This window comes from Oncorhynchus gorbuscha, linkage group LG18 (genome assembly GCF_021184085.1).
Source record: "Oncorhynchus gorbuscha isolate QuinsamMale2020 ecotype Even-year linkage group LG18, OgorEven_v1.0, whole genome shotgun sequence".
NCBI lineage: Eukaryota > Metazoa > Chordata > Actinopteri > Salmoniformes > Salmonidae > Oncorhynchus > Oncorhynchus gorbuscha.
Window position 1 is genome coordinate 44,263,080 of NC_060190.1, and position 22,314 is coordinate 44,285,393.

General features: G+C 42.1%; 1 protein-coding gene across 1 annotated transcript in view; it reads right to left on the minus strand.

The window, feature by feature from the left end:
• LOC124002962 (extended synaptotagmin-1-like) overlaps positions 1-18,917 on the minus strand; it is a 38,290-nt gene extending 19,373 nt beyond the window's left edge. Inside the window, exons 1-22 of the mRNA XM_046310830.1 lie at positions 18,192-18,917; positions 16,881-16,922; positions 11,729-11,863; positions 11,460-11,533; positions 11,242-11,314; positions 9,386-9,475; positions 8,661-8,716; positions 8,316-8,436; positions 7,855-8,031; positions 5,861-5,943; positions 5,553-5,601; positions 5,385-5,474; positions 5,072-5,173; positions 4,363-4,434; positions 4,107-4,193; positions 3,794-3,943; positions 3,197-3,316; positions 2,884-3,060; positions 1,138-1,223; positions 856-904; positions 614-703; positions 103-198 (exon numbers count right to left, since the gene is read on the minus strand). Coding sequence (XP_046166786.1) covers positions 103-198; positions 614-703; positions 856-904; positions 1,138-1,223; positions 2,884-3,060; positions 3,197-3,316; positions 3,794-3,943; positions 4,107-4,193; positions 4,363-4,434; positions 5,072-5,173; positions 5,385-5,474; positions 5,553-5,601; positions 5,861-5,943; positions 7,855-8,031; positions 8,316-8,436; positions 8,661-8,716; positions 9,386-9,475; positions 11,242-11,314; positions 11,460-11,533; positions 11,729-11,863; positions 16,881-16,922; positions 18,192-18,551 — 2,379 coding nt within the window. The 5' untranslated portion in view covers positions 18,552-18,917. The remainder of the gene's footprint in view (positions 1-102; positions 199-613; positions 704-855; positions 905-1,137; positions 1,224-2,883; positions 3,061-3,196; positions 3,317-3,793; positions 3,944-4,106; positions 4,194-4,362; positions 4,435-5,071; positions 5,174-5,384; positions 5,475-5,552; positions 5,602-5,860; positions 5,944-7,854; positions 8,032-8,315; positions 8,437-8,660; positions 8,717-9,385; positions 9,476-11,241; positions 11,315-11,459; positions 11,534-11,728; positions 11,864-16,880; positions 16,923-18,191) is intronic.
• Positions 18,918-22,314: the final 3,397 nt, after the last annotated feature.

The window sequence follows — 22,314 nt, forward strand, 5'->3', positions numbered from 1 at the left end:
CAAAATATAATTAGTCCTCTAAACATAAACATCATTAACATTAGCACTGCACACAAAATCATAAGAACCCCTCCAAACTGAGAAAGAGGTGCAAAGACTCACTGGCAGGCCGTCTGCCCTCTCCACAAACACAAAGAGTAGCGCCATAGAGGGAACCGCCTTGTTGTGGAAGGACTGCCTGGACTGGAACTGGAACACCTTGGGGACATTTACACAGGTCACTGGGTCTGTATGGCACTGTGTACAAGGATGCATTACTCTGATGGCAGTGTGTATAATGATTTTATTTTTATTTTATTTAACTAGGCAAGTCAGTTAAGAACAAATTCTTATTAACAATAACTGGCCTACCCCGGCCAAACCCGGTCCAACTGTGCGCCACCCTACTGGACTCAAAAATCACGGCCGGTTGTGATACAGCCTGGATTTGAACCAGGGTCTGTAGTGACGCCTCTAGCACCGAGACGCAGTGCCTTAGACCGCTGCGCCATTCGGGAACCCCATGACACGTTACACTACTGTTTAATACTGCCTATTATAAAGCTTATGTTTTGCAAAAGAGATTCTCTTATCACAATACGATATCTCTAATAAAAGAGGAAGAAGGGCTGACCTGGTCCAGTATGCCTGGTTCTGATACTGTAGGTACCCACTCCAGTACCAGGTGAACACGACCTGACTTCACATCATTCAGAGTGTACCACTGGAACAGAGAGACAACAACTCAGTGCAGTCTACCACTGAAACATGGAAACTAATGAGCTTTTACATAGGCTGGCAACATATGCAGTGGTCTGTTTGTGTGAAGGAAAGTATGAAGTCATGTTAACTCTGATGCAGGCAGGCAGATCTCACCTGGTCAGTGTATTGAGAGGTGATGATATCCTTCAAACTAATCTTCAACCTGTATAGGTACATAGGAATATCAGGTTAGAGCACAAACAACTGTACAAACAAACGGAAAATGGAGCAAAATCTAATCCGTGGGAGTTACATGTCCATGCCCAAGGGGGTGCCAAAGTCACCACACATAGAAATCTATCTAGTTCCCAGAGACTCCATTTGCATCCCAAATGACACCCTACAGTAGTGCGCTATATAGAGAATATATTGCCATTTGGGTCACAACCTGCATACCTGCCCATGAAGTCATCTTTCATGTCCATGTCCTTATCAAATATCTCTACATGGAGCTCCTGGCCAGGCAGCGTGGTCAGAACCACCTGGGAGACAACACAACACACAACAACAGCTTCAGTAAAAGCAATATCCTACATTCTAAAACTGGAAACACACAGGGAAGCACTGAGATTTTGAGGTCACCTAATATTTTCCTCCAAATAATGGGTAAATACTCATTGGTAGACTGCTGTCCTAGTTGTTAACAGTGTTAATTTCGTCAACAATAACTATGACGAAAAATATTCGCCCCATGACCGATTTTTCCTATTGAAAGCTAATGACGATAACGATATGAGATGCCATGAAAAAAAAAACAATAAATGTAAGAAATTAGTTTATTTTAGTTGACGAAAATGTGACGAGACGAGGATTTCCTACGTGAGACTAATGGACATTCAATTTGACATGAAGCTCCTTTTCATCTGATTTGTCCAATCATAAGCATGAATGCCTTTGCAGAATATTTAATGCAATCCTCTCATTGGCAGAATTAACATGTTTCAATTGCGCGGTCCGGATCTTCCACACAGCTCCCATGAGGTAACTTCAGTCACTCGTCAATCTTTTGAACTGGTGCACTGTCACGCCCTGACCTTAGAGATCCTTATTATTCTCTATGTTTGGTTAGGTCAGGGTGTGACTCGGGTGGGAAATTCTATGTTTTCTATTTCTTTGTTTTTGGCCGAGTGTAGTTCCCCATCAGAGGCAGCTGTCTATCGTAATCTCTAGTTGGGAATCATACTTAGGCAGCCTGTTTTCCACCTGAGTTTGTGGGATCTGGTTTTCTGTTTAGTATCTGAGCCTGACAGAACTGTGCGCTTTCGTTTTTTGTCTTTGTTATTTTGTTTTGGTGTCATCAATAAAAAGATGATGTACGCCTATCACGCTGCGCCTTGGTCCACTCTTCATTCTACAACCGAGAGCCGTTACATGCGCATTCAGGACACTTCAGTTGTAACTAACCTAAACTAGAAACAATAATGTTTACTCTCTCTTACTTTCATGTAGGCTATTTCTGCTTAGATCACATCAGAAGCTCTAGTCGCTTTGCAAATGCGACTGCAATTGGAAATATGAATGCTATTTGCTGAATATTAGAGTACAGTAGCCTAACAGTTCTGGCATTGTTGGAAAGCTCAGATTCTCCCCCTGTTAGGAGAGTCAATATTATTTACTCCAAACCAAAGGTTATGATGGGGAGAAAAGAGATGTATGCCTAAATTGTTTACTTGTAGCCAAGGCTTTGTAGCCTATGGTAAATCATGGCTGGCATAGGTTACAATCTGCCACAATAGCAATGTGCCAGCTATATGAGGGTGTAGTTGGACAAGGCTATCTTAATGTGCACATGATGATATAGATTATTTCATGGGGGGGAAATTAAATAAAATTACTGTGATTAAAACTAGACTAAAAAGGTCCAGAGTTTTAGCCGACTGACAACAAAAACTATGGATGAAAATACTCAAAAATTATTTTAGTCATAAAGACGAACACTAAAACAAAATCTAAAATAGCTTCCAAAATGATCACTGGTTGATAAACACTCTTTCTATGGTTCTGTTTTCTGATGACCAGAAGCCTCCTTGAACTCATTATAACCCTAGAGTGGTATGACTGTCCGTTTGAACCAATTACTTTATTTGTTTTGTTAAAATGTTCCAACTTGAAAATTAAGATAATATTAGGTTGATATCGTACCTCATAAATCTCGTTCCAGGTGGGGTTGAGGTTCCTATTGATGACCCGACTTTCAAAGGTCTCACCCCCGATGTTGATCTTGACATAGGGGTCACTCTTGCCCTTTACCATGCCCCCCATCATGTTGTCCTTTGGGACCAGATTTTGGCCCTCTAGAAGGTGGATTCTAAGCACCCCCTAAAACATCAAAACACTGAAATTCAGCATAGACTCAGACTCTTCAACATTGCAATCATACTTTAACTTGGTTTAATTGTAACTACCTTTAGTTACTAACAATAACATGTATGTCCATGTATATTACATGCTTTACCTCTGTGGCAAAGCTGGGGTCAGGGGAGGTCTGTCGGGGGCGTATCTTTGAGAAACCAGCTGCTAGGCCAGCTGCCTCTGTAGAGGAAGTGGGAATGTTCTCCTCATCCAACCATAGCACCTGAGAGAAAAAGGGAGAGCGAGAAACAATGAGAGAGAGACAGAGAAAGAGAGAGAGAGAAACAGAGAGAGAGAGAGAGAGAGAAACATAAGAAACAAAGAGAGAAACAAAGAGAGAAACAAAGAGAGAAACAAAGAGAGAGAGAGAAACAAAGAGAGAGAGAGAGAGAGAGAGAGAGAGAGAGAGAGAGAGAGAGAGAGAGAGAGAGAGAGAGAGAAACATAAGAAACAAACAGAGAAACAAAGAGAGAGAGAAACAAAGAGAGAGAGAGAGAGAGAGAAACATAAGAAACAAAGAGAGAAACAAAGAGAGAGAAACAAAGAGAGAGACAGAAACAAAGAGAGAGAAACAAAGAGAAAGAAAGAAAGAAAGAAAGAAAGAAAGAGAAGAATGCATTACACATAGGCCAAACTGAGCTTTAAAGATGTGCATCCACCTTACAGTAGGTTGGGATTGAGAGGAGGAACCTGTCCTTACCCTGAGTACAGTGTTGATGTAGATGCGGCTGGCAGGGCCAGATTTGTCAAGCTGGAACCACTGGTCCAGAGACAGGTTGGGGCTGGACAGCAGACGGGACAGAGGGATGGACAGGGTACCTAGAGTCTGTATCCGGTCGTTGTCTTTCACCTGGAAGAGATGGGAGGGTAGTGAGAATGTTCAATGAAGAATACACACATAGGAACGAGTGTGGTCATTCAACAGATTGCTATGAGGAAACAGACAGAAATAATGCATTCAAATAATGACAAATTGGTGCAAAACATGTAATGCAGTTAGAATATCAAGGTACCTGAATGTCTATTGACTGCTTGCGTGGATCTGGGATGAAGAAGGTGAAGGCATCCTCCCACTCTGGGTTGATTGTCGTCCAACAGGTCTAAAAACAGTGTTAAGGAATAGAGAGAATGCTAAATAGGAGTGGGTTTGACTTCAAAGCAAAGGGTTATGATAGTCTATTACTATGGTAGCCACCTTTGGTCTTCAATTCCACTATAGGAGCCGTAGTGACTTACAAGTCTAGTAAGTCACTACTCTGGTAGTCTTACCCTGCTCTCTCGAGTGATGTCCTGCACAGACAACTGCACCATGGGACTGGGTTCTTTGTTGCCCTTCTTCATCTAAAACACACACATACAAACACACATCAACATACAAAACACACAAACAACTTGAACACTTTATTAATGTAGCACTACGGGGACTTTTGTTTCGGCCCAGCACTATCAACATTTTATTCAACTAATCAAGTTATTGATAATTAGATTTGATAAGTTGAAACAGATGTGTTTGTGCTGGGTTTGTAACAAAAGCCTGCACACTCTGTAGCTCTTCAGGACCAGGGTTGGTAACCACTGGCATAGATGTTGCATAGCAACCGCCGAAAAACAGTAGAAAGAGGAAACAGAGTTGAGTGCCAAGAGTTTCAGGAAGTCTAAACACAGAACCACTATGGGTGTGTTTCATTCCAGAAGGTTGTTCCCTCTCCTTGGCTCCCATTCACTTCCTTTTGCAGATCAGACAGGACTGGATAGGTGAAAACAACATGCCTTGACAGCTAGCCTTTAAAGCCGATGTTGCAATTATCTCAGATCAGTGATGGGAAGTGAACAAGGGCCGAGGGTAGGGAACAACTCTGTGTGACAAGAACCCTAGTGACAGTTACAGCGCTACCCTCGCAGCCACAGACAGGATGCAGCTTAAGGGCTGAGAGAGGAGGAGGAGGAGGAGGGGGGAGGTTGACGAGGTGTGACTCACAGGAAGGGCTTCAGCCTTGTCCAGATACACTGCCAAGATGGCTGCCGAGGGGGGATCTGAAGTCTTACTGGACACTGTCAAGTTCTTGTTCCTCTGAAGAACCTGGGAGAGGAAGGGAGAGGGGGAGGAGTTGAAAAGAGGGGAGAGGCACTTAGCTCTAAGCACTTTTCATTCTGCACATTCCTTCACTACAGCTCACTGCCAGCGTACACAGTCAGCACAGTGTATAATCAAACAAGACGGAATGGGCCTCATACTGCAATAACATTAACATTGGAAGGAATATTATGATAGGGAGGATACGGATGCAGACCTGCTCCAGTTGCTCTGTATTGGGCAGCAAGACCAACCACTCCAGTCTGAAATGGACCCGTCCTGACTTGGTTTCTTTCAGGGTGAACCACTGAGAAACAAAAATACAGATTGTGATGACAAAGTAGTGTCTAACCGTGTCAGACATTCAATACTCAAAATAACTCACTTCATCAACAACCGTGGACTTCTTCACGATACCCAAATCTATCTTGGTTCTGTAGGAAACGGCAGAGTGGGAGAGAGACAAAAAGAGAAATAAACAAAAACAGAGAAAACAAGACAATGGAGAAAAATAAAGAAAAGAGATCCAGCAGTATTTAAGGAAGAGAAGAGAACACTACATGTAAAACACTAGGAGACTTTCTACTCGTTCTACTCAGTTACAGGGCAATGTGAGGTGAAAGGGAAGGGAAACAGTCAAAAGTGTCAGTGTGGCACACAGAAACCCATGGACAGGCAGTGAGATGTAGCTACCTCCCCAGGAAGTCATCCTGGTCTGGGTCTTTGTCATACACCTCCACCTCCAGCTCCTGACCTGGTACTTCATGGACTATGACCTGACATACACACATGGACATAGTTGCATTCAGAAAGTATTCAGACCTCTTGACTTTTTACACATTTTGTTATGTTACAGTCTTATTTTAAAATGGATTAAATAGTTTTTTCCACTCATCAATCTACACACAATCTACACACAGTACCCCATAATGAGAAAGCAAAAACTGTTTTTTTTAGACATTTTTGATTATCACATGTTTTTGATTATCACATGTACATAAGTACAGACCCTTTAATCAAATTTTGTTGAAGCACCTTTGCCAGCGATTACAGCATTGAGTCTTCTTGGGTATGACACTACAAGCTTGGCACACCTGTATTTGGGTCTCTGCAGATCCTCTCTAGCTCTATCAGGTTGGATGGGGAGCTGCACAGCTATTTTCAGGTCTCTCCAGACAGGTTCGATGAGGTTCAAGTCCGGGCTCTGGCTGGGCCCCTCAATGACATTCAGAGACTTGTCCCGAAGCCACTCTTGTCTTGGCTGTCTGCTTAGTGTCATTGTCCTGTTGGAAGGTGAACCTTTGCCCCAGTCTGAGGTCATGAGTGCTCTGGGGCAGGTTTTCATCAAGGATCTCTCTGTTCCTTGCACTGTTCATCTTTCTCTCGATCCTGACTAGTCTCCCAGTCCCTGCTGCTGAAAAACATCCCCACAGCATGATGCTGCCACCACCATGCTTAACCGTAGGGATGGCGCACGTTTCCCCCAGACATGATGCTTGGCATTCAGGCCAAAAAGTTCAATCTTGGTTTCATCAGACCAGAGAATCTTGTTTCTCATGGTCTGAGTCCTTTAGGTGCCTTTTGGCAAACTGCAAGCGGGTTGTCATGTGCCTTTTACTGAGTGGCTTCTGTCTGGCCACTTTACCATAAAGTCCTGATTGGTGGAGTGCTGCAGAGATTGTTGTCCTTCTAAAAAGGTTCTCCCATCTCCACAGAGGAACTCTGGATCTCTGTCAGAGTGATCATCGAGTTCTTGGTCACCTCCCTGACCAAGGTCCTTCTCCCTCGATTGCTCTGTTTGGCCGGGGAGTAAAGCTCTAGGAAGAGTCTTGGTGGTTCCAAACTTCTTCCATTTAAGAATGATGGAGGCCACTGTGTTCTTGGGGACCTTCAAAACATTTTTTGGCACCCTTCCCCAGTTATGTGCCTCGACACAATCCTGTCTCGGAGCTCTACGGACAATTCCTTCGACCTCATGGCTTTGTTTTTGCTCTGACATGCACTGTCAACTGTGGGACCTTATATAGACAGGTGTTTGCCTTTCCAAATAATATCAATGAATTGAATTTACCACAGGCAAAGTTGTAGAAGAAACACATCAAGGACGGTCCATGGAAACAAGATGCAACTGAGCCAATTTCGAGTCTCATAGCAAAGGGTCTGAATACTTATGTAAATAAGCTATTTCAGATTTGATATTTTTCAAACATTTCGAAAGACCTGTTTTCGCTTTGTCATTATGGGGGTTTGTTCGTAGGTTCATGTGGGAAAAAAGTAATTCAATAAGGCTGTAACGTAACAACATGTGGAAAAAGTCAAGTGGTCTGAATACTTACAAATGCACTGTACACAACACCATGAGGACCAACAACACAGAGACATCAATGTGGAGACAATGTGGCTCTTTACTCTATGATTACTCAGTTTGGCTGTGTGTCATTGGCAGAGTAATTGTCTTGTAAAAAAACAAAATAACCTTAATAGACAGACATAAATAGGGGAATCCCCACATTGCTACTGGACCAATGCATTCTCTACCAAGTAATGCATTCTCTCCCTAAACAAATAATTGAAAATGAAGACATGCTGTTTTGCAACAGTAAATGCAACACTAACATGTGGCAATGACATTCAATGAAATAGGAATGAGTGATTTTACGCAATCCTCTGGCTCCTGGCACCCTCACCTCGTACATCTCTCCCCACTTGGGACAGACAGTGTTGTCCACAACGTGGGAGGTGAAAGTCTGAGGACCCACCCTACACAGGGCGTAAGGGTCAGACAGCCCTGCTATCACCCCCTTAATGTAGTTGTCCTTAGCTGGCAGGTCATCAGCCTCCAAGAGGTGGATACGCACCACACCCTGAAAGGGGCAGGAGATACAGAGAGCGGGGTAGAGGGAGAGAGAGAAATAGAGGGATGAGAGGGCACAGATACAGAGTAGGGGGGAACAATGAACTATTTAATGGGGAGGGAGGGAGGAAGGGAGAGGAAGACAGTGAGAGGATTGATACTGGTATAAGCTCTACTGTGTGTAACGTCTGTATATCAGTTTGGCAGTTATAAACTCAGACAAGACACAGAGTCTGTGGTCTGAGTAAATAAATGTGTGTTTATAGAGAGTGTTTGTGGAGAGTGTGGACTCACCCTAGGCAGAGGAGAGCGAAGCTGGGCAACGTGCAGGTCTGCTACCAGGGGAACAGTCAGACGGTTGGGCAGAACCAGGTGGGAAGCTATGGCATCCATTATCATGGTGTCAGACATAATGCTGAGAAACACAGGAGAGGGAGCACTCGACTTTATATATACAGTAGACACATGGAAGTGCACAAACATAGTATATCAAAATACAGCAATATCATAGCATAGCACTGATTGTATCAGTTGGGGCATACAGTAAAGTATAGTTAAGTGTTACATGAAGTGAATTATCATCACATGACATAGTGACTCCAATTACAGAATGATAACAACAGACAAAGTCAGCCTCACTTCAGACCAGGGATGTCCAGTAAGTTGGTCAGTCCAGTCCAGTTGATGTCCAGTTTCTATAGGACAGGGGTGAGGAGATGAAGGAAAATATGAGGAATGTTGGGGTTTCAGACATCCAATACAAAGAGAGAGATACATAACACATGTACAGTAGAACAACACACAAAAAAATTAGGGTTCCTCAAAGGTTCTTTGGGAAGGGTTATGGTTCTATGTGGAACCATAATTACTCAAAGAACAATTTGAGCTCTTCAATGGTTCTTTACAGATCGGGTTCAATCCCGGGCTGTATCACAACCGGACGTGATCGGCACAATTGGCCCAGCCTCGTCCGGGTTAGGGGAGGGTTTGGCCGGGGGACCTTACTTGGCTCATCGCACTCCACAAAAAAGGGTTCTTAAATAGCCCCAAAAAGGGTTGTAACCACAGTGGAACCCTTTTTTAGTGTTATGTAGAATCTTATTTAATGGTTCTTTATAGAACCTTAGGCTCCATTTCAAACATAATGAGCATGGTTCTTCATAGAACCTTCAAAAAAGTGTTCTATGGTTCTATATAGCACCAAAAAGGGTTCCGCTACCTTGTACTATTTGGAACCATTCTTTTTTCGTGTGAAGTAACAGGGAGTGTGAGATGGTGGAGTGTTGGGAGTGAAGAGGATATGAAGGGAAAGATGGACAGACTGATGGTGTTAAGGAAAGAGGGGGATGGTTCCAGCTACCTACCGGCCTGCGGATAAAGAACATGGTGACTGCGCCCACGATGGGGACATCTCCAATCAGAGGCTCCAGAATCACCCGCATCATCCCATGCAGCTGGGAAGAGAGAGGAGGGAATAACATTAATATAAAATCGCAAAACTGAAATAAAATGTATAAAAACACTTATAGGGATTTATAAGTATAGACTGTGAATTATTTGTTTGTACATACATACAGTACTAGTCAAAAGTTTTAGAACACCTACTTGTTCAAGGGTTTTTCTTTATTTTGACTATTTTCTACATTGCAGAATAATAGTGAAGACATCAAAACTATGAAATAACACATATGGAATCATGTAGTAACCAAAAAAGTGTTGAACAAATCAAAATATATTTTATATTTTATTCAAATTTTCTTCAAAGATTCTTCAAAGTAACCACCCTTTGCCTTGATGACAGCTTTGCACACTCTTCACATTCTCTCAACCAGCTTCATGAGGAAGTCACAGGTGTGCCTTGTTAAAAGTTCATTTGTGGAATTTCTTTCCTTCATTATGCGTTTACCCAATCAATTGTGTTGTGACATGGTAGGGGTGGTAAGAACAGCTCAAATAAGCATAGAGAAATGACAGTCCATCATTACTTTAAGAGATGAAGTTCAGTCAATGCAGAACATTTCAAGAACTTTGAAGGTTTCTTCAAGTGCAGTTGCAAAAACCATCAAGTGCTATGATGAAACTGGCTCTCAAGAGGACCGCCAAATCAAAGGAAGACCCAGAGTTACCTCTAATGCAGAAGATAAGTTCATTAGTTTCCAGCCTCAGAAATTGCAGCCCAAATAAATGTTAGTAACAGACACATCTCAACATCAACTGTTCAGAGGAGACTGCGTGAATAAAGCATTCATGGTTGAATTGCTGCAAAGAAACCACTACTAAAGGACACCAATAAGAAGAGACAAGCGTAGGCCAAGAAACACAAGCAATGGACATTAGACCGGTGGAAATCTGTCCTTCTGTTCTAATGAGTCCAAAATTGAGATTTTTGGTTCAAATCGCTGTGTCTTTGTGAGACTCAGAGTACGTGAACAGATGATCTCTGCATGTGTGGTTCCCACCGTGAAGCATAGAGGGGGAGGTGTGGTGGTGTGCTTTGCTGGTGACACTGTCAGTGATTTATTTAGAATTCAAGGCACACTTAACCAGCGTGGCTACCACAGCACTCTGCAGCGATACGCCATCCCATCTGGTTTGCGCTTAGTGGGACTATCATTTATTTTTCAACACACCTCCAGGCTGTGTAAGGGCTATTCGACCAAGAAGGGGAGCGATGGAGTGCTGCATCAGATGACCTGGCCTCCACAATCAACCGACCTCCCGATGGTTTGGGATGAGTTGGACCGCAGAGTGAAAGAAAAGCAGCCAACAAGTGCTCAGCATATGTGGGAACTCCTTCAAAACAGTTGGAAAAACATTCCAGGTGAAGCTGGGAGAATGCCAAGAGTGTGCAAAGTTGTCATCAAGGCAAAAGGTGGCTACTTTGAAGAATCTCAAATATAAAATATATTTTGATTTGCTTACTACTTGATGCCTTATGTGTTATTTCGTAGCTTTGATGTCTTCACTATTATTCTACAATGTAGAAAATAGTACAAATAAAGAAAATCCCTCGAATGAGTATGTGTGTCCAAACGTTTGACTGGTACTGTACATTAAAAATAAAGACGTAATTTCTTAGTTATGTTTCAACATTATTGTGTTACCAATACCTCTTCCTGCCTCTCACTTTCTCTTTGTCAGATCAATACCTTCTTTTCTCCATATTTTCCATAATATCCCACAGCCTTATTACAGACTAGAGAGAGAAAATAAAACATACCTGTATTCCCTTGACTCCTGCTTTGCAGAAATACCTCTTAACCTCCACATTGATCTCTACATTTCCAACATAGCTGCAAGGTAAAAGAGAAGGATACTGTAGCACATTACAATAATTGGTCCTTGTATAATGGTTTTGAACTTCCGATTTTGGAAGAGAGAGTGAATGGTGCCTCTGAGGCCTGGAGGAAAGTTAAACATTGAAGGGTTGAAGGTCACCTGATGTACACATCCAGCAGGACTTGTCCCCTCTCATTCTCTGTGTGTGCTTTTACACCCACCACCTTCATGGCCTACAACACACATACAGCATAGTCAACAAAGAACATACACACACCAAGAGAACACAATTATGTAAGACTATGAAAGCCCATAAACCAATACTGTCCATCTCAGTGAGAGTGAAATAAAATCTTGTGTCATGTATAGTATGATGAGACCTGTAGCAGTGTTTGTGTGTATGGGGGGGGTGTTATCTTAGAAGTTACCTTGTCCCCAAAGTCCACCTTAGTGAAAGTGAGGGTCTGTAGGTGAGTGCTGGAGGCACGGATGGATGGAGCGATGGTCTCCACTAGCAACTTTTCCAGATATTGACCCACAAACGGCCACACCTGCTGCAGGATCTGAGGTGGGGGGAAAGGGAGAGGAGCAGGGATGATGGCTATAATCTGTGTAATGCACACCAGGTAATTGCTTTTCAGCAATACTAAAGCAGGTTATTGCAACATTTTCTCTGAGGGAAACACAGATAAGACTTGTTCTACCCCTTGCCACTTTAGGAGGTAAAGTGGAAGCACGAGCACACCACTCTCTAATGGCAATAGGTCTACTACTTTCACATGTCTCAGCTTCAAATACCCAGGCATGATCATTTTATGGTGGTCGCACTCAATGTGTCAATAAGAACCAGGGCAACATGCAGGTGACAGAATAGACTTCAGCTGTGCACACGTCTGTCTTTTCCATGACAGACAATAGTTTCACATATTCAGGATTCTGGGCCCACCAGTTACCTGTAGATCTGTTTATGTCCAGCGTTCACTGTTTAGATAATATGGTTCCTATTGGGCAAGGTTAGTGTTAGGACGTAGACAAACAATATCCACGAAACACTTCCACTCTCCATTCCCCCAGGGGGCAGCAGCAACCTTGTCCAGGTGCTGAGCCTGGTTGATAAGCACACCAGGTGCTGCCAATTAAGGCAGTCGTCAGTCAGTGTCCCAGTTTTGTAAGCTGTGAGGCTGCTGGTTGGTTTGGTGGCCATAGGCCTTTTGTTTGATTTTGAATCTTTAGTTTGTAGTTCTCCTTTTTGTATATATTTGTTTCCGTCACCATCTGAACGTAATAATCCACTTGGGCTCGTTGACCCAAACGAGTCAAGACAGAGCTGGCCATGGACCTAAGGTAAGGTTGCTGTCTCCCTGGGCACATGTGCATCCAACACAGTCCTCAAACACTGACTTCCCACATAAATACACACATTCATTCAGATTACATACCAGTTAACTAGGCCTAAGACCCCCAGAACTGGCGAGTGCAACAATATTAGCAGGCTTCGTAGGGAAACCTTCATATCAGGAAATGTTTACACATTTTTAAAACTGTCCCAGATCTTTTTTTAAATCACTGAGATATCTTTATCAGAACCAGAGTTATGAGCTTTTAAAGTTGGCTTCAGCCAAAAGCGAACAGTTTTGAAAAAGTGAAAAAAGGTGGATGAACAGCATTCAAAGATTCACAGCTTACAAGCACCATTCTTGTACTAGAATAAGCCAGTGGAGAGAACGGAGGAGCGGGGTATTATACTGTTCACAATAAATTATTATACTGTACAATAATAGATACGTGGAGCCAAAATAAGTGTACATTTCTGTGCGATTATGAGTGATTATTATCAACAACAACACGCTTAAAAAGAAACACACTAAAGTCAGAGCTGTTTGATTTGACTATATACACAACACTGCATTATAGATGTCCAAAATAATAATTGTAATTTAAATTCATCTTGCAGTGTGCAGGGTGTTGACTGCAACCTGGTGTTGTTGAAGACCCGGATGGCAGTGGGCAAGAAGGATTTAAATCATATTGATATGAATGAATTAGACTCTCTGACAAACAAACATAGATATCTCGAACAAACACAAACTACTAGGTCATCATTCTTATCTTAGATAAGTGCTCCATGGTGATGACCACCTTGGACCCAGCGCTGGCCCCCAGATCCATGAGCCTGCCCCTTCCCTTCACCATTTTACCCCGAGGGGGAGAAAAGCATGTTTCAGTGCTTTATCAGTCTTATTTATTTGGGTCCACAATAAAGTAAATTGTCATGGAGACCCAAAAGTTAACACAAACACACACACACAAAGGGGCTCTCTATCTCTTCACACCTTTGTGTGTCTCTTATCTCTATTCCTATATCTCAATTAATTAACATGAACTTGTTAGCTAGCTAACATGTTCTGTGAGCTACAGGGATGAAAAATACCATGGTTAATGAAATAGTAAGTGAAACATTTAGGTGAAAATGTAGCTATATCAGCTTGTCTTCAATAGTACTGTCACTCTCTACCAACATTGGCTATAGCCTACCTTAAACAAATACAAAGTAGATGCAGGTAGTGGAGGCATGATAGTTATGAAGTATGGAAAGCTTCACATACCTTGCTTGCTCCTCATTGAAGAGGCTCTCATCTCTCCATTCATGAGGTGACAGAAGATCGTTGGGACCACTCGTAAAATAATCATTGATTTCCGGTAATTCAGAGCATACTGGCAGTTTCGTTCAAAGTAATTATAACTAATTAGCTAAATCAAACAACATGCAATGTTACTATTTATCTTAGAAGTCAGCTTCAATGATGATTGACTAATGATACTGAACAAAAATAACCTCAACATGCAACGATTTTGCTGAGTTACAGTTTATATAAGGAAATCAGTCAATTGAAATCTATGGATTTCACATGATTAGGCAGGGGTGCAGCCACTTGGGAGACAGGGCCAACCACTAGGGAGCCAGGCCCAGCCAGTCAGAATGAGTTTTTCCCCTCAATGGGGCTTTATTACAGAGAAAAACTCCTTAGTTTCATCAGCTGCCCAAGTGGCTGGTCTCAGAAGATCCTGCAGGTGAAGAAGCCTGATGTGGAGGTCCTGGCCTGGCATAGTTACACGTGGTCTGCGGTTGCGAGGCCGGTTGGATGTACGGCCAAATTCTCTACAACGACGTTGGCCTCGGCTTATGGTAGAGAAATTAACATTAATTTCTCTGAAAACAGCACTTCGTAACAATCCTGCAGTCAACATCCCAATTGCACACTCCCTGAAAACTTGAGACATTGTGGCCTTTTAATGTCCCAGCGCAAGGTGCACCCGTGTAATGATCATGCTGCTTCTTGATATGCCACATCTGTCTGGTGGATGGATTATCTTGACAAGGCATCAAATGCTCATGAACAGGAATGTAAACAAATTGGTAAACAAAATTTGAGAAATAAGCATTTGTGTGTATGGAAAAATCCTGGGATATTTTATTTCAGCTCATGAAACATGGGAGCAGCACTTTACATGGTGCGTTTATATATTTTTTGAGGGGTAGAAAACAGAAAGACTGCCAGTGTGTGCTATTACAAGAATGACAGGAGCATAATCCCAATTTGCACTCTGTCTCACCTGTGCACTCATTCACACCGCTTCAAAGATTAAAAGCAGTGGATTGGTGTAACTGTACTGGTAGATAACTAATCTACACCTATCCAATACCTTTATATCTTTGAGGGGAGTGGCCAGGGCTAGCAAGAAATGGGATGCAGCTCAAAATGACATAGCTAACGAATTGTCATTCGAGATGCCTCTCGCTTCCAAGTTGGATAGGATATCGATGAGATTGCGTTGCTACCTAAAATCTAAATAATTCTGTATGTAAAAGTGCAGCAATACTGTAAATATATTTTGAGCACATTTCATGTCATTTTGGTCAGCTTATAGGCCTACCCACTGATCAAGCAACATCGGAAGAAAGAAACCTCTTATGAACGTTAGCACCGGTGTACAGCTAATTATAGACAAAATGAACATTCATAACTACATTCTTGATTGTAAATTACAATGTTATACTACTACATTAATAATTAGCTAGCTAATTATTCTGTATCTAAACCAGCCTGATTTAATTTCTCTGTAGCATGTTATTTTGAATGGGTCAAGTCAGCTGTGACACTCTCAGGTCTGGGAAGTTAGAGCTAATCTTTTCACATTGGGCATGCTATCTAACGTAAAAACAACAACTTATAAATGAACTATTTTCCTTAAGTAATCATACAATATTTTTTACATTTCAATAAAGAAAATGGTTTAAAGTATCCAAAACAACCAAAATCTCAATTTCCACAACAACAAATATTTTTTTTTGCAATTTGTCTTTTTCCCAACAATGAATTGGCACGAGATCAGACCGGTTCTCGTAGACCGCCTCACATTTGATCTCTGTGGAGTTCTAGGGGGGTTTCACGTTTGTCTAAAAGCAGGACAAGACTCCCTCCCTGGCAGAGAATATACAATGCATTCGGATTCAAACACCTTGACTTTTTCTACATTTCGCTACATTACAGCCTTATTGTAAAAAAGGGTCTGAATATGTAAATAAGGTAACTGTTTTTTATTTGTAATACATTTGCAAAAATGTATAAAAACCTGTTTTTGCTTTGTCATTAATGGGTATTGTGGGTAGATGGAGGAAAAATCCAAATGTAATACATTTTTGAATAAGGCTGTAATGTAACAAAATGAGGAAAAAATGGAGGGGTCTGAATACTTTCCAAATGCACTGTATACTGTTGATGCGTGCTGTAGAAAGAAATTACAGCTGGGTCCAGTCTGGTAAATCTAGAGTGAGTCATCAGCAACATGAACAGCAAGGGTTTCTAGGCAATGGCAGCTAAAGTCTGCTGATGCTCCTGTTGGGATATCCAACTCAAATATCTGCTTGGTCTAAGAGATAGCTGTGCTCAGACCTCGTGTTCCCATTGTAGCGAACATCATATAATTTCAGTCTTGGCTGAGGCCTATTCTTAGAAAACAGGTAGGCAGTCATTGTAAATACGAATTTGTTCTTAACTGACTTGCTTAGTTAAAAAAAGGTTCAATTTAAAAATAATACAAATAATTTGCAGGGCTGGAAGAAACAGAGTGAAAAAGAGGTTTGGGGAGAAGGGACAATTGTTGCCATTTGATTGGATTTTAGGGGTTTCGCTGGCCCCTCCCTCTTCCTGTGAGTCAGGCAGAACTAATATGGAAAGGCTGACAGAGTGGCCTGGCAATGGGCCTGCTCTGCTCTCTACTGTAGGAGTGGGGAGAGCTGCCTACAGCCCAGACACAGTGGCGAGGTTACTGGGGTGGGTGTCCCTGCTGTAACATGACAGCGTAGCAGCAGCACTAATCGCTCAGCTACCATGCCCCACCACCTGTCTATCAACATAGCAGCTGGCTCACAGAGACAGCGATAGGCATGTGTGTTTGCTGTGTGTTTAATGGGAGAATGATGAATAGGGTTTCTCTTTGCACTCTCTAAAGGGCAGGCATTTGTAAGCGGAGAGGTTACCAAATGAAAAATGATGTAGGGAGGTAATGTTGCAGTACCTTATTGAGCCATTCCACCTTTTCCACATCTGGGAAGTTGACCTGTGAGGAATTATAAATAAATACATCAGTCACAGATTTAGGAGGAATACAGGATTGTCTTATCATGTACATAATGAGTTGTATAGCTAGGGTTATCAGACTAGCTTTTCCCAGTGCTTTTGTCTGTGTTGTTAGTGAATGCCACAACGGAAACTTTCTACATCCGAGGGACAGGAAGTGGGTGAGAAAGACATAAGTGCACCATCATCTCAATGCCTTCTTTTGGCACTAAACAGAACTCCCTTAAATCTGTGCTTCACTTGGGCAGGAGCTCACCGGAGCTGAGTACAGGCACCTCAAATGTTCTACCACTTGAGCTCCTGTTCCTCTTATAGAATATTAACTCAAAAGTATTGTGGAGCTCCTGCACCTAAATATAAACAGCACTGGCACCCAAATAATGAGTACCGGAACCTATTTCAGTCAAGTACCGATTATAGTGTAAACAAACACCATTCTTCACCCCAAACAGATTTGACACCCCAAACAGACTACGTGCTAAAGGTTATGTTGTGACCAGTAGCTTGTTAATTTTCCTTATCTGTTAGTCTGAAATAGACTCATTCTCTGACTCACTCCCTCCTTTCTTCCCCTCTTAGTCCCGAGGGAAGACATATTGAGAATTGCCTAATATAGAAGAAGCTGGTGAGGCTGAGGAATCATACATAGGGAGGGAGAGAGATAGATAGAGAATTAAACTGTAGAGAGAATAGAGAGAAACACTGTAGAGGAAAAAGAGACAGCATCAAAAGACCACGCCCCAATCAGTACATCTCAAATGGCCTTCAACATCTATACCTTGGCATCAATGGTCTGAGTGCTTCAGATTAGTACCTTACAGGAAGGCCCTTTGTATATGAGAAGAAAAATCAATTCTGTCTCAGCTCGGCTGCATGGGGATGATGACAGAGGGCCTGCATACAGTATACCAGCTATACAAATATTGGAGGCAGTTAGAGCCAGGGATTTTAGCATGTAGATGTAATAACTGTATAATAACATTGTTGTCCTTATGTTCAAATTATGTGAATGTTTCCTAGTGCACAGTAATCATTTCGATTAAAATAGCTATGGTTAGGATACATTTGCGAGGATATATTAGGTCCTTTGATATTTTCTGTGTGTGAAACAGACTGGCTCGCTAGGACCATAGAACTAGCTAGGTGGAGGAGGTCGACTTGTGGCATCTGATTGGGAGGAAGGGGACCACGTTAAGCATAGATAATGGAGCACCTTATCAGTGACCAATGGTTATCAAAGTTATCTTACCCAAGCAGGGAGATCCTTTTTACTTTTTAACATTTTCATGTCTGAATATTGTTGTTCGTTGTCATTGTGGTGAATGGCGGACCGCAGACGAGCTTCTTTTGCCTCGCGTGAGTGCTTCCATCCCGTGTAGACCATGAGCCCGAACACCAACAGACTGGTGCTAACCCGGTAGTACCCTGCCAGATAAACGGGCAGCAAGGCACCTAGGCACTTGCCGAATGTCCAAAGAACCGATACAGCGTCAACACCTTGTGGTTTGGGGGTTTCAATTTCTAAACTATTCGGTGTATTCTTTTCGGAATGGGCCGAACCAGATGCGTCCTTGGTGGATTCTCCCTGCCCCGAGTCCGGATTTTGCATCGTGGCGTTTTCTGACAGAAAATGTAAGCTAGCGCAAGTTCTTCAATGCCTACTTTTCAACAGACTGCTATCTAATGTCGGCTACAACTCAGTACTGACGAATAGGCTAGGTATCTAGTTGATTTTAAAACTGCATCTCTATTTGTTCATAATCCAGCCAGTCTTCTTAGCGGGTACTGCCAAATTTAGACAATGCGTGGCATTAAACGTTGAGTACACAACTTCATAAGCCATTTACTAAAAAATTACAATAACACATTTCAATACGTAGCTAGCTACTCCTCCATGTGTTGTCTTTCAAGGAGGAAAAACATATGAACACACTAGACTAGGCCAGGGCTGTGTTCTAGAATCTAGCCAGTGCCGTTACCAGAACCAAAATACGCCCAGCCCATAAAATGAAAATGATTACTGCTATCAGGGATTCTTGGGACGTCCCTTCCCTTAACCCTTAACCAACTATTACCAGTTAAAATGTCTATTTCAATGGGGTGACGTCAGAGTTCGACGTCTTAAGGATCCCAGATAGCACGGACTGAAGAGAAAAGCAGCAGTCGAATTATTTGACTCATTCCTGATTTCGTATGCTTGCCTTGTCATGGGTCGATAGTTGGCAACTAAAGCTTAGGGTTGCGGAAAAACTGAAGCGAACTGTCACTGCGTGCTGAAGTGCCGCGAAAGCAGTATTAAATTGTTCGAATCTGTAAAAATGTCTATGAAAAATTCTCCCACCCCAGGCATCTATTTCGATTTGAGAGACGAGAAGGCACAGCTGCGGGGGAAATGAACACATTGGATCCCCCCAAAACAACATATAGTAGGCCTATTCATTATGTTTTTCAGAGTTGTACCCAAAATTACCCATATAGTGAATACAGAAAAGAAATTCACAGACTATAACCATGCACTTCTGTTTATTTTACACTTGCAGAGCTCCTATTCTTTCCCAATCCCCCAGTGGCGATTTTAGTACATATTGGTGGGGCAAACATCTGCATTTTGAAGCTGCCATTCTCAAGAAAGCAAAAAAGAGATTATGTTTGTATGCAGCTTTATTTTTTCATATATTTTTTTACATTGCTTACAAACTGCTCCACCTGCCCTGAATGACAGGTCGCCAATGCAATCCCCCCCCCCCCCTAAAGCCTGTATCAGGGTCATGGCTAGATGGTACAGCTTTTGTCAAATTGATGTCAAACTATTTATTTATTGCATTTTAGCTAACCCTAACCCCTTGCCTAACTTTTACAGGCTTTGGTTTTTCCGTTTATATTTCGAGGTTGGACGTTAGCACATTGGGCACACCGATGGGTGTCACCTCTTTAGTCAGTGCCCCAGTTGGCTTGAGAGATGTGGAGGGTTAACACCTTTGGTTGGCTTTCCCTATTTGATTTCTAAAAAACAATCCTTTATCTGACTTCCCTCATTTTTATGTTTTGCTTCCTGTCTTTAAGTTTGGTGTGAGTTTTTATTTTGTTGGGCTCTTCTTGGGCAAACTTGAGAGATGGGAGGGTTAACACCTTTGGTTGGCTTTCCCTATTTGATTTCTAAAAAACAATCCTTTATCTGACTTCCCTCATTTTTATGTTTTGCTTCCTGTCTTTAAGTTTGGTGTGAGTTTTTATTTTGTTGGGCTCTTCTTGGGCAAACTTAGTGGGTGCTCATGGTGGGTGTCTTAGGTAGGTGTCATGCTGGTGAATGAGGACCCAAAAGCGACTTGGCGAAAACAGAGTATTTAATCCAGAATAAACTTTACAAAACAAAAAGCATAATACTACACGTAAAGACGAGAACGGACTGGAGACTTGATCGAGAACTGCAGGTTGCCTCGGGAAGGCACTTGAACCTAGCAGACTCAGACACCTGCTCACCACGCAGCATCTGAGGGAAACACGACACGACAGGGCAAAACATAGACACAGCACGGTGAATTATAGATGAGGATCCGACAGGGCAGGTACGGGAAACAAGGAGTGAAATAGGGACTCTAATCAGGGAAAAGGATCGGGAACAGGTGTGGGAAGACTAAATGATGATTAGGGGAATAGGAACCTGGGAGCAGGAACCGATCTGAGAGAGGGAGGGGGAGAGAGAGGGATTAATAAGACCAGCAACATTTGATAATAAATGACAAAACATGACAGTAGGTCCCAGTTGTTGTTGCCAGTCACCTTTCAGAACACCTCCTAAAATCCCACCTGTTAGTTCCCCCCTCTGTTTGAGCAACATTTTTGGTTTGCTTGCTGAGGTACATAACACCTAACCATAACCTAATTATCCTAACCTACTACGTTAATTATCATAACCTGCTAGTGCTACGAAAAGTCCAATTTGACAAAATCTGTTTCCATTCTAGACAAAACTCTGCCACCCTTAGCGTTGTTTTAGTGCTGAGGGATTAGTGCTTTTTTAGTATGTTTCGTTTCGGTAATTTAAAAAATAATGTTTTTTCGATTTCGATATATTTTTAAAATATTACATTCATTATAAATTATGTGGGTTGAATGCTGTAACACAGAATTTAAAAAATGTAAAAGACCCCTGATGGTAGTGACTTCCCCTTACTGCTTATCCCTTACTAACCAGCGTAGCCTAGTGGTTAGAGCGTTGGACTAGTAACCGGAAGGTTGCGAGTTCAAACCCCCGACAAGGTACAAACAAATCTGTCGTTCTGCCCCTGAACAGGCAGTTAACCCACTGTTCCCAGGCCGTCATTGAAAATAAGAATATGTTCTTAACTGACTTGCCTGGTTAAATAAAGGTAAAAAAAAAAAAATACCATACTGAGGGTGTGACACAATTGCGGAGCCTCCGAAGATGTAAAGAATCTAGCTAGCTAAAGCATTTACTGAAAATTGAATGTACAGTTTTGTAAGTTTGCCTTGCTGATATTTGCCATGCAATGCAGATAGATGAAATAACATCTCTAGCTATGTTCTTGCTTATTGTGCAGTGGATGATTAAAATACCTGTATGCCTATGGATGTGTAGCTAGCTATCTAGCCGATCTGTGTATGGACCCCAACGTTTGGTATACATATTAGTTCAGAACCAAGCTATGAACCAAGCTATGAACGTCAGCTATCAAGCTATCAAAAAACAGTCTGAAGGACATTAATGAAGCCAATGGATTGAGTAGAATATAACATAAATGTGTGCCAAGGTTGGAGTCGGAAGTTTACATACATACAAGTTGGAGTCATTAAAACTCATTTTTCTACCACTCCACAAATTCCTTGTTAACAAACTATAGTTTTGGCAAGTGGGTTAGGACATCTACCTTGTGCATGACACAAGTCAAGTCCAACAACTGTTTACAGACAAACCGGGGGCAAACTACCTGCCCTCGAGGACACCTACACCACCCAATGTTACAGGAAGGCCATAAAGATCATCAAGGACAATAACCACCCGAGCCACTGCCTGTTCACCCCGCTATCATCCAGAAGGCGAGGTCAGTACAGGTGCATCAAAGCTGGGACCGAGAGACTGAAACACAGCTTCTATCTCAAGGCCATCAGACTGTTAAACAGCCACCACTAACATTGAGTGGCTGCTGCCAACACACTGACACTGACTCAACTCCAGCCACTTTAATAATGGGAATTGATGGGAAATGATGTAAATATATCACTAGCCACTTTAAACAATGCTACCTTATATAATGTTACATACCCTACATTATTCATCTCATATGCATACGTATATACTGTACTCTATATCATCGACTGCATCCTTATGTAATACATGTATCACTAACCAC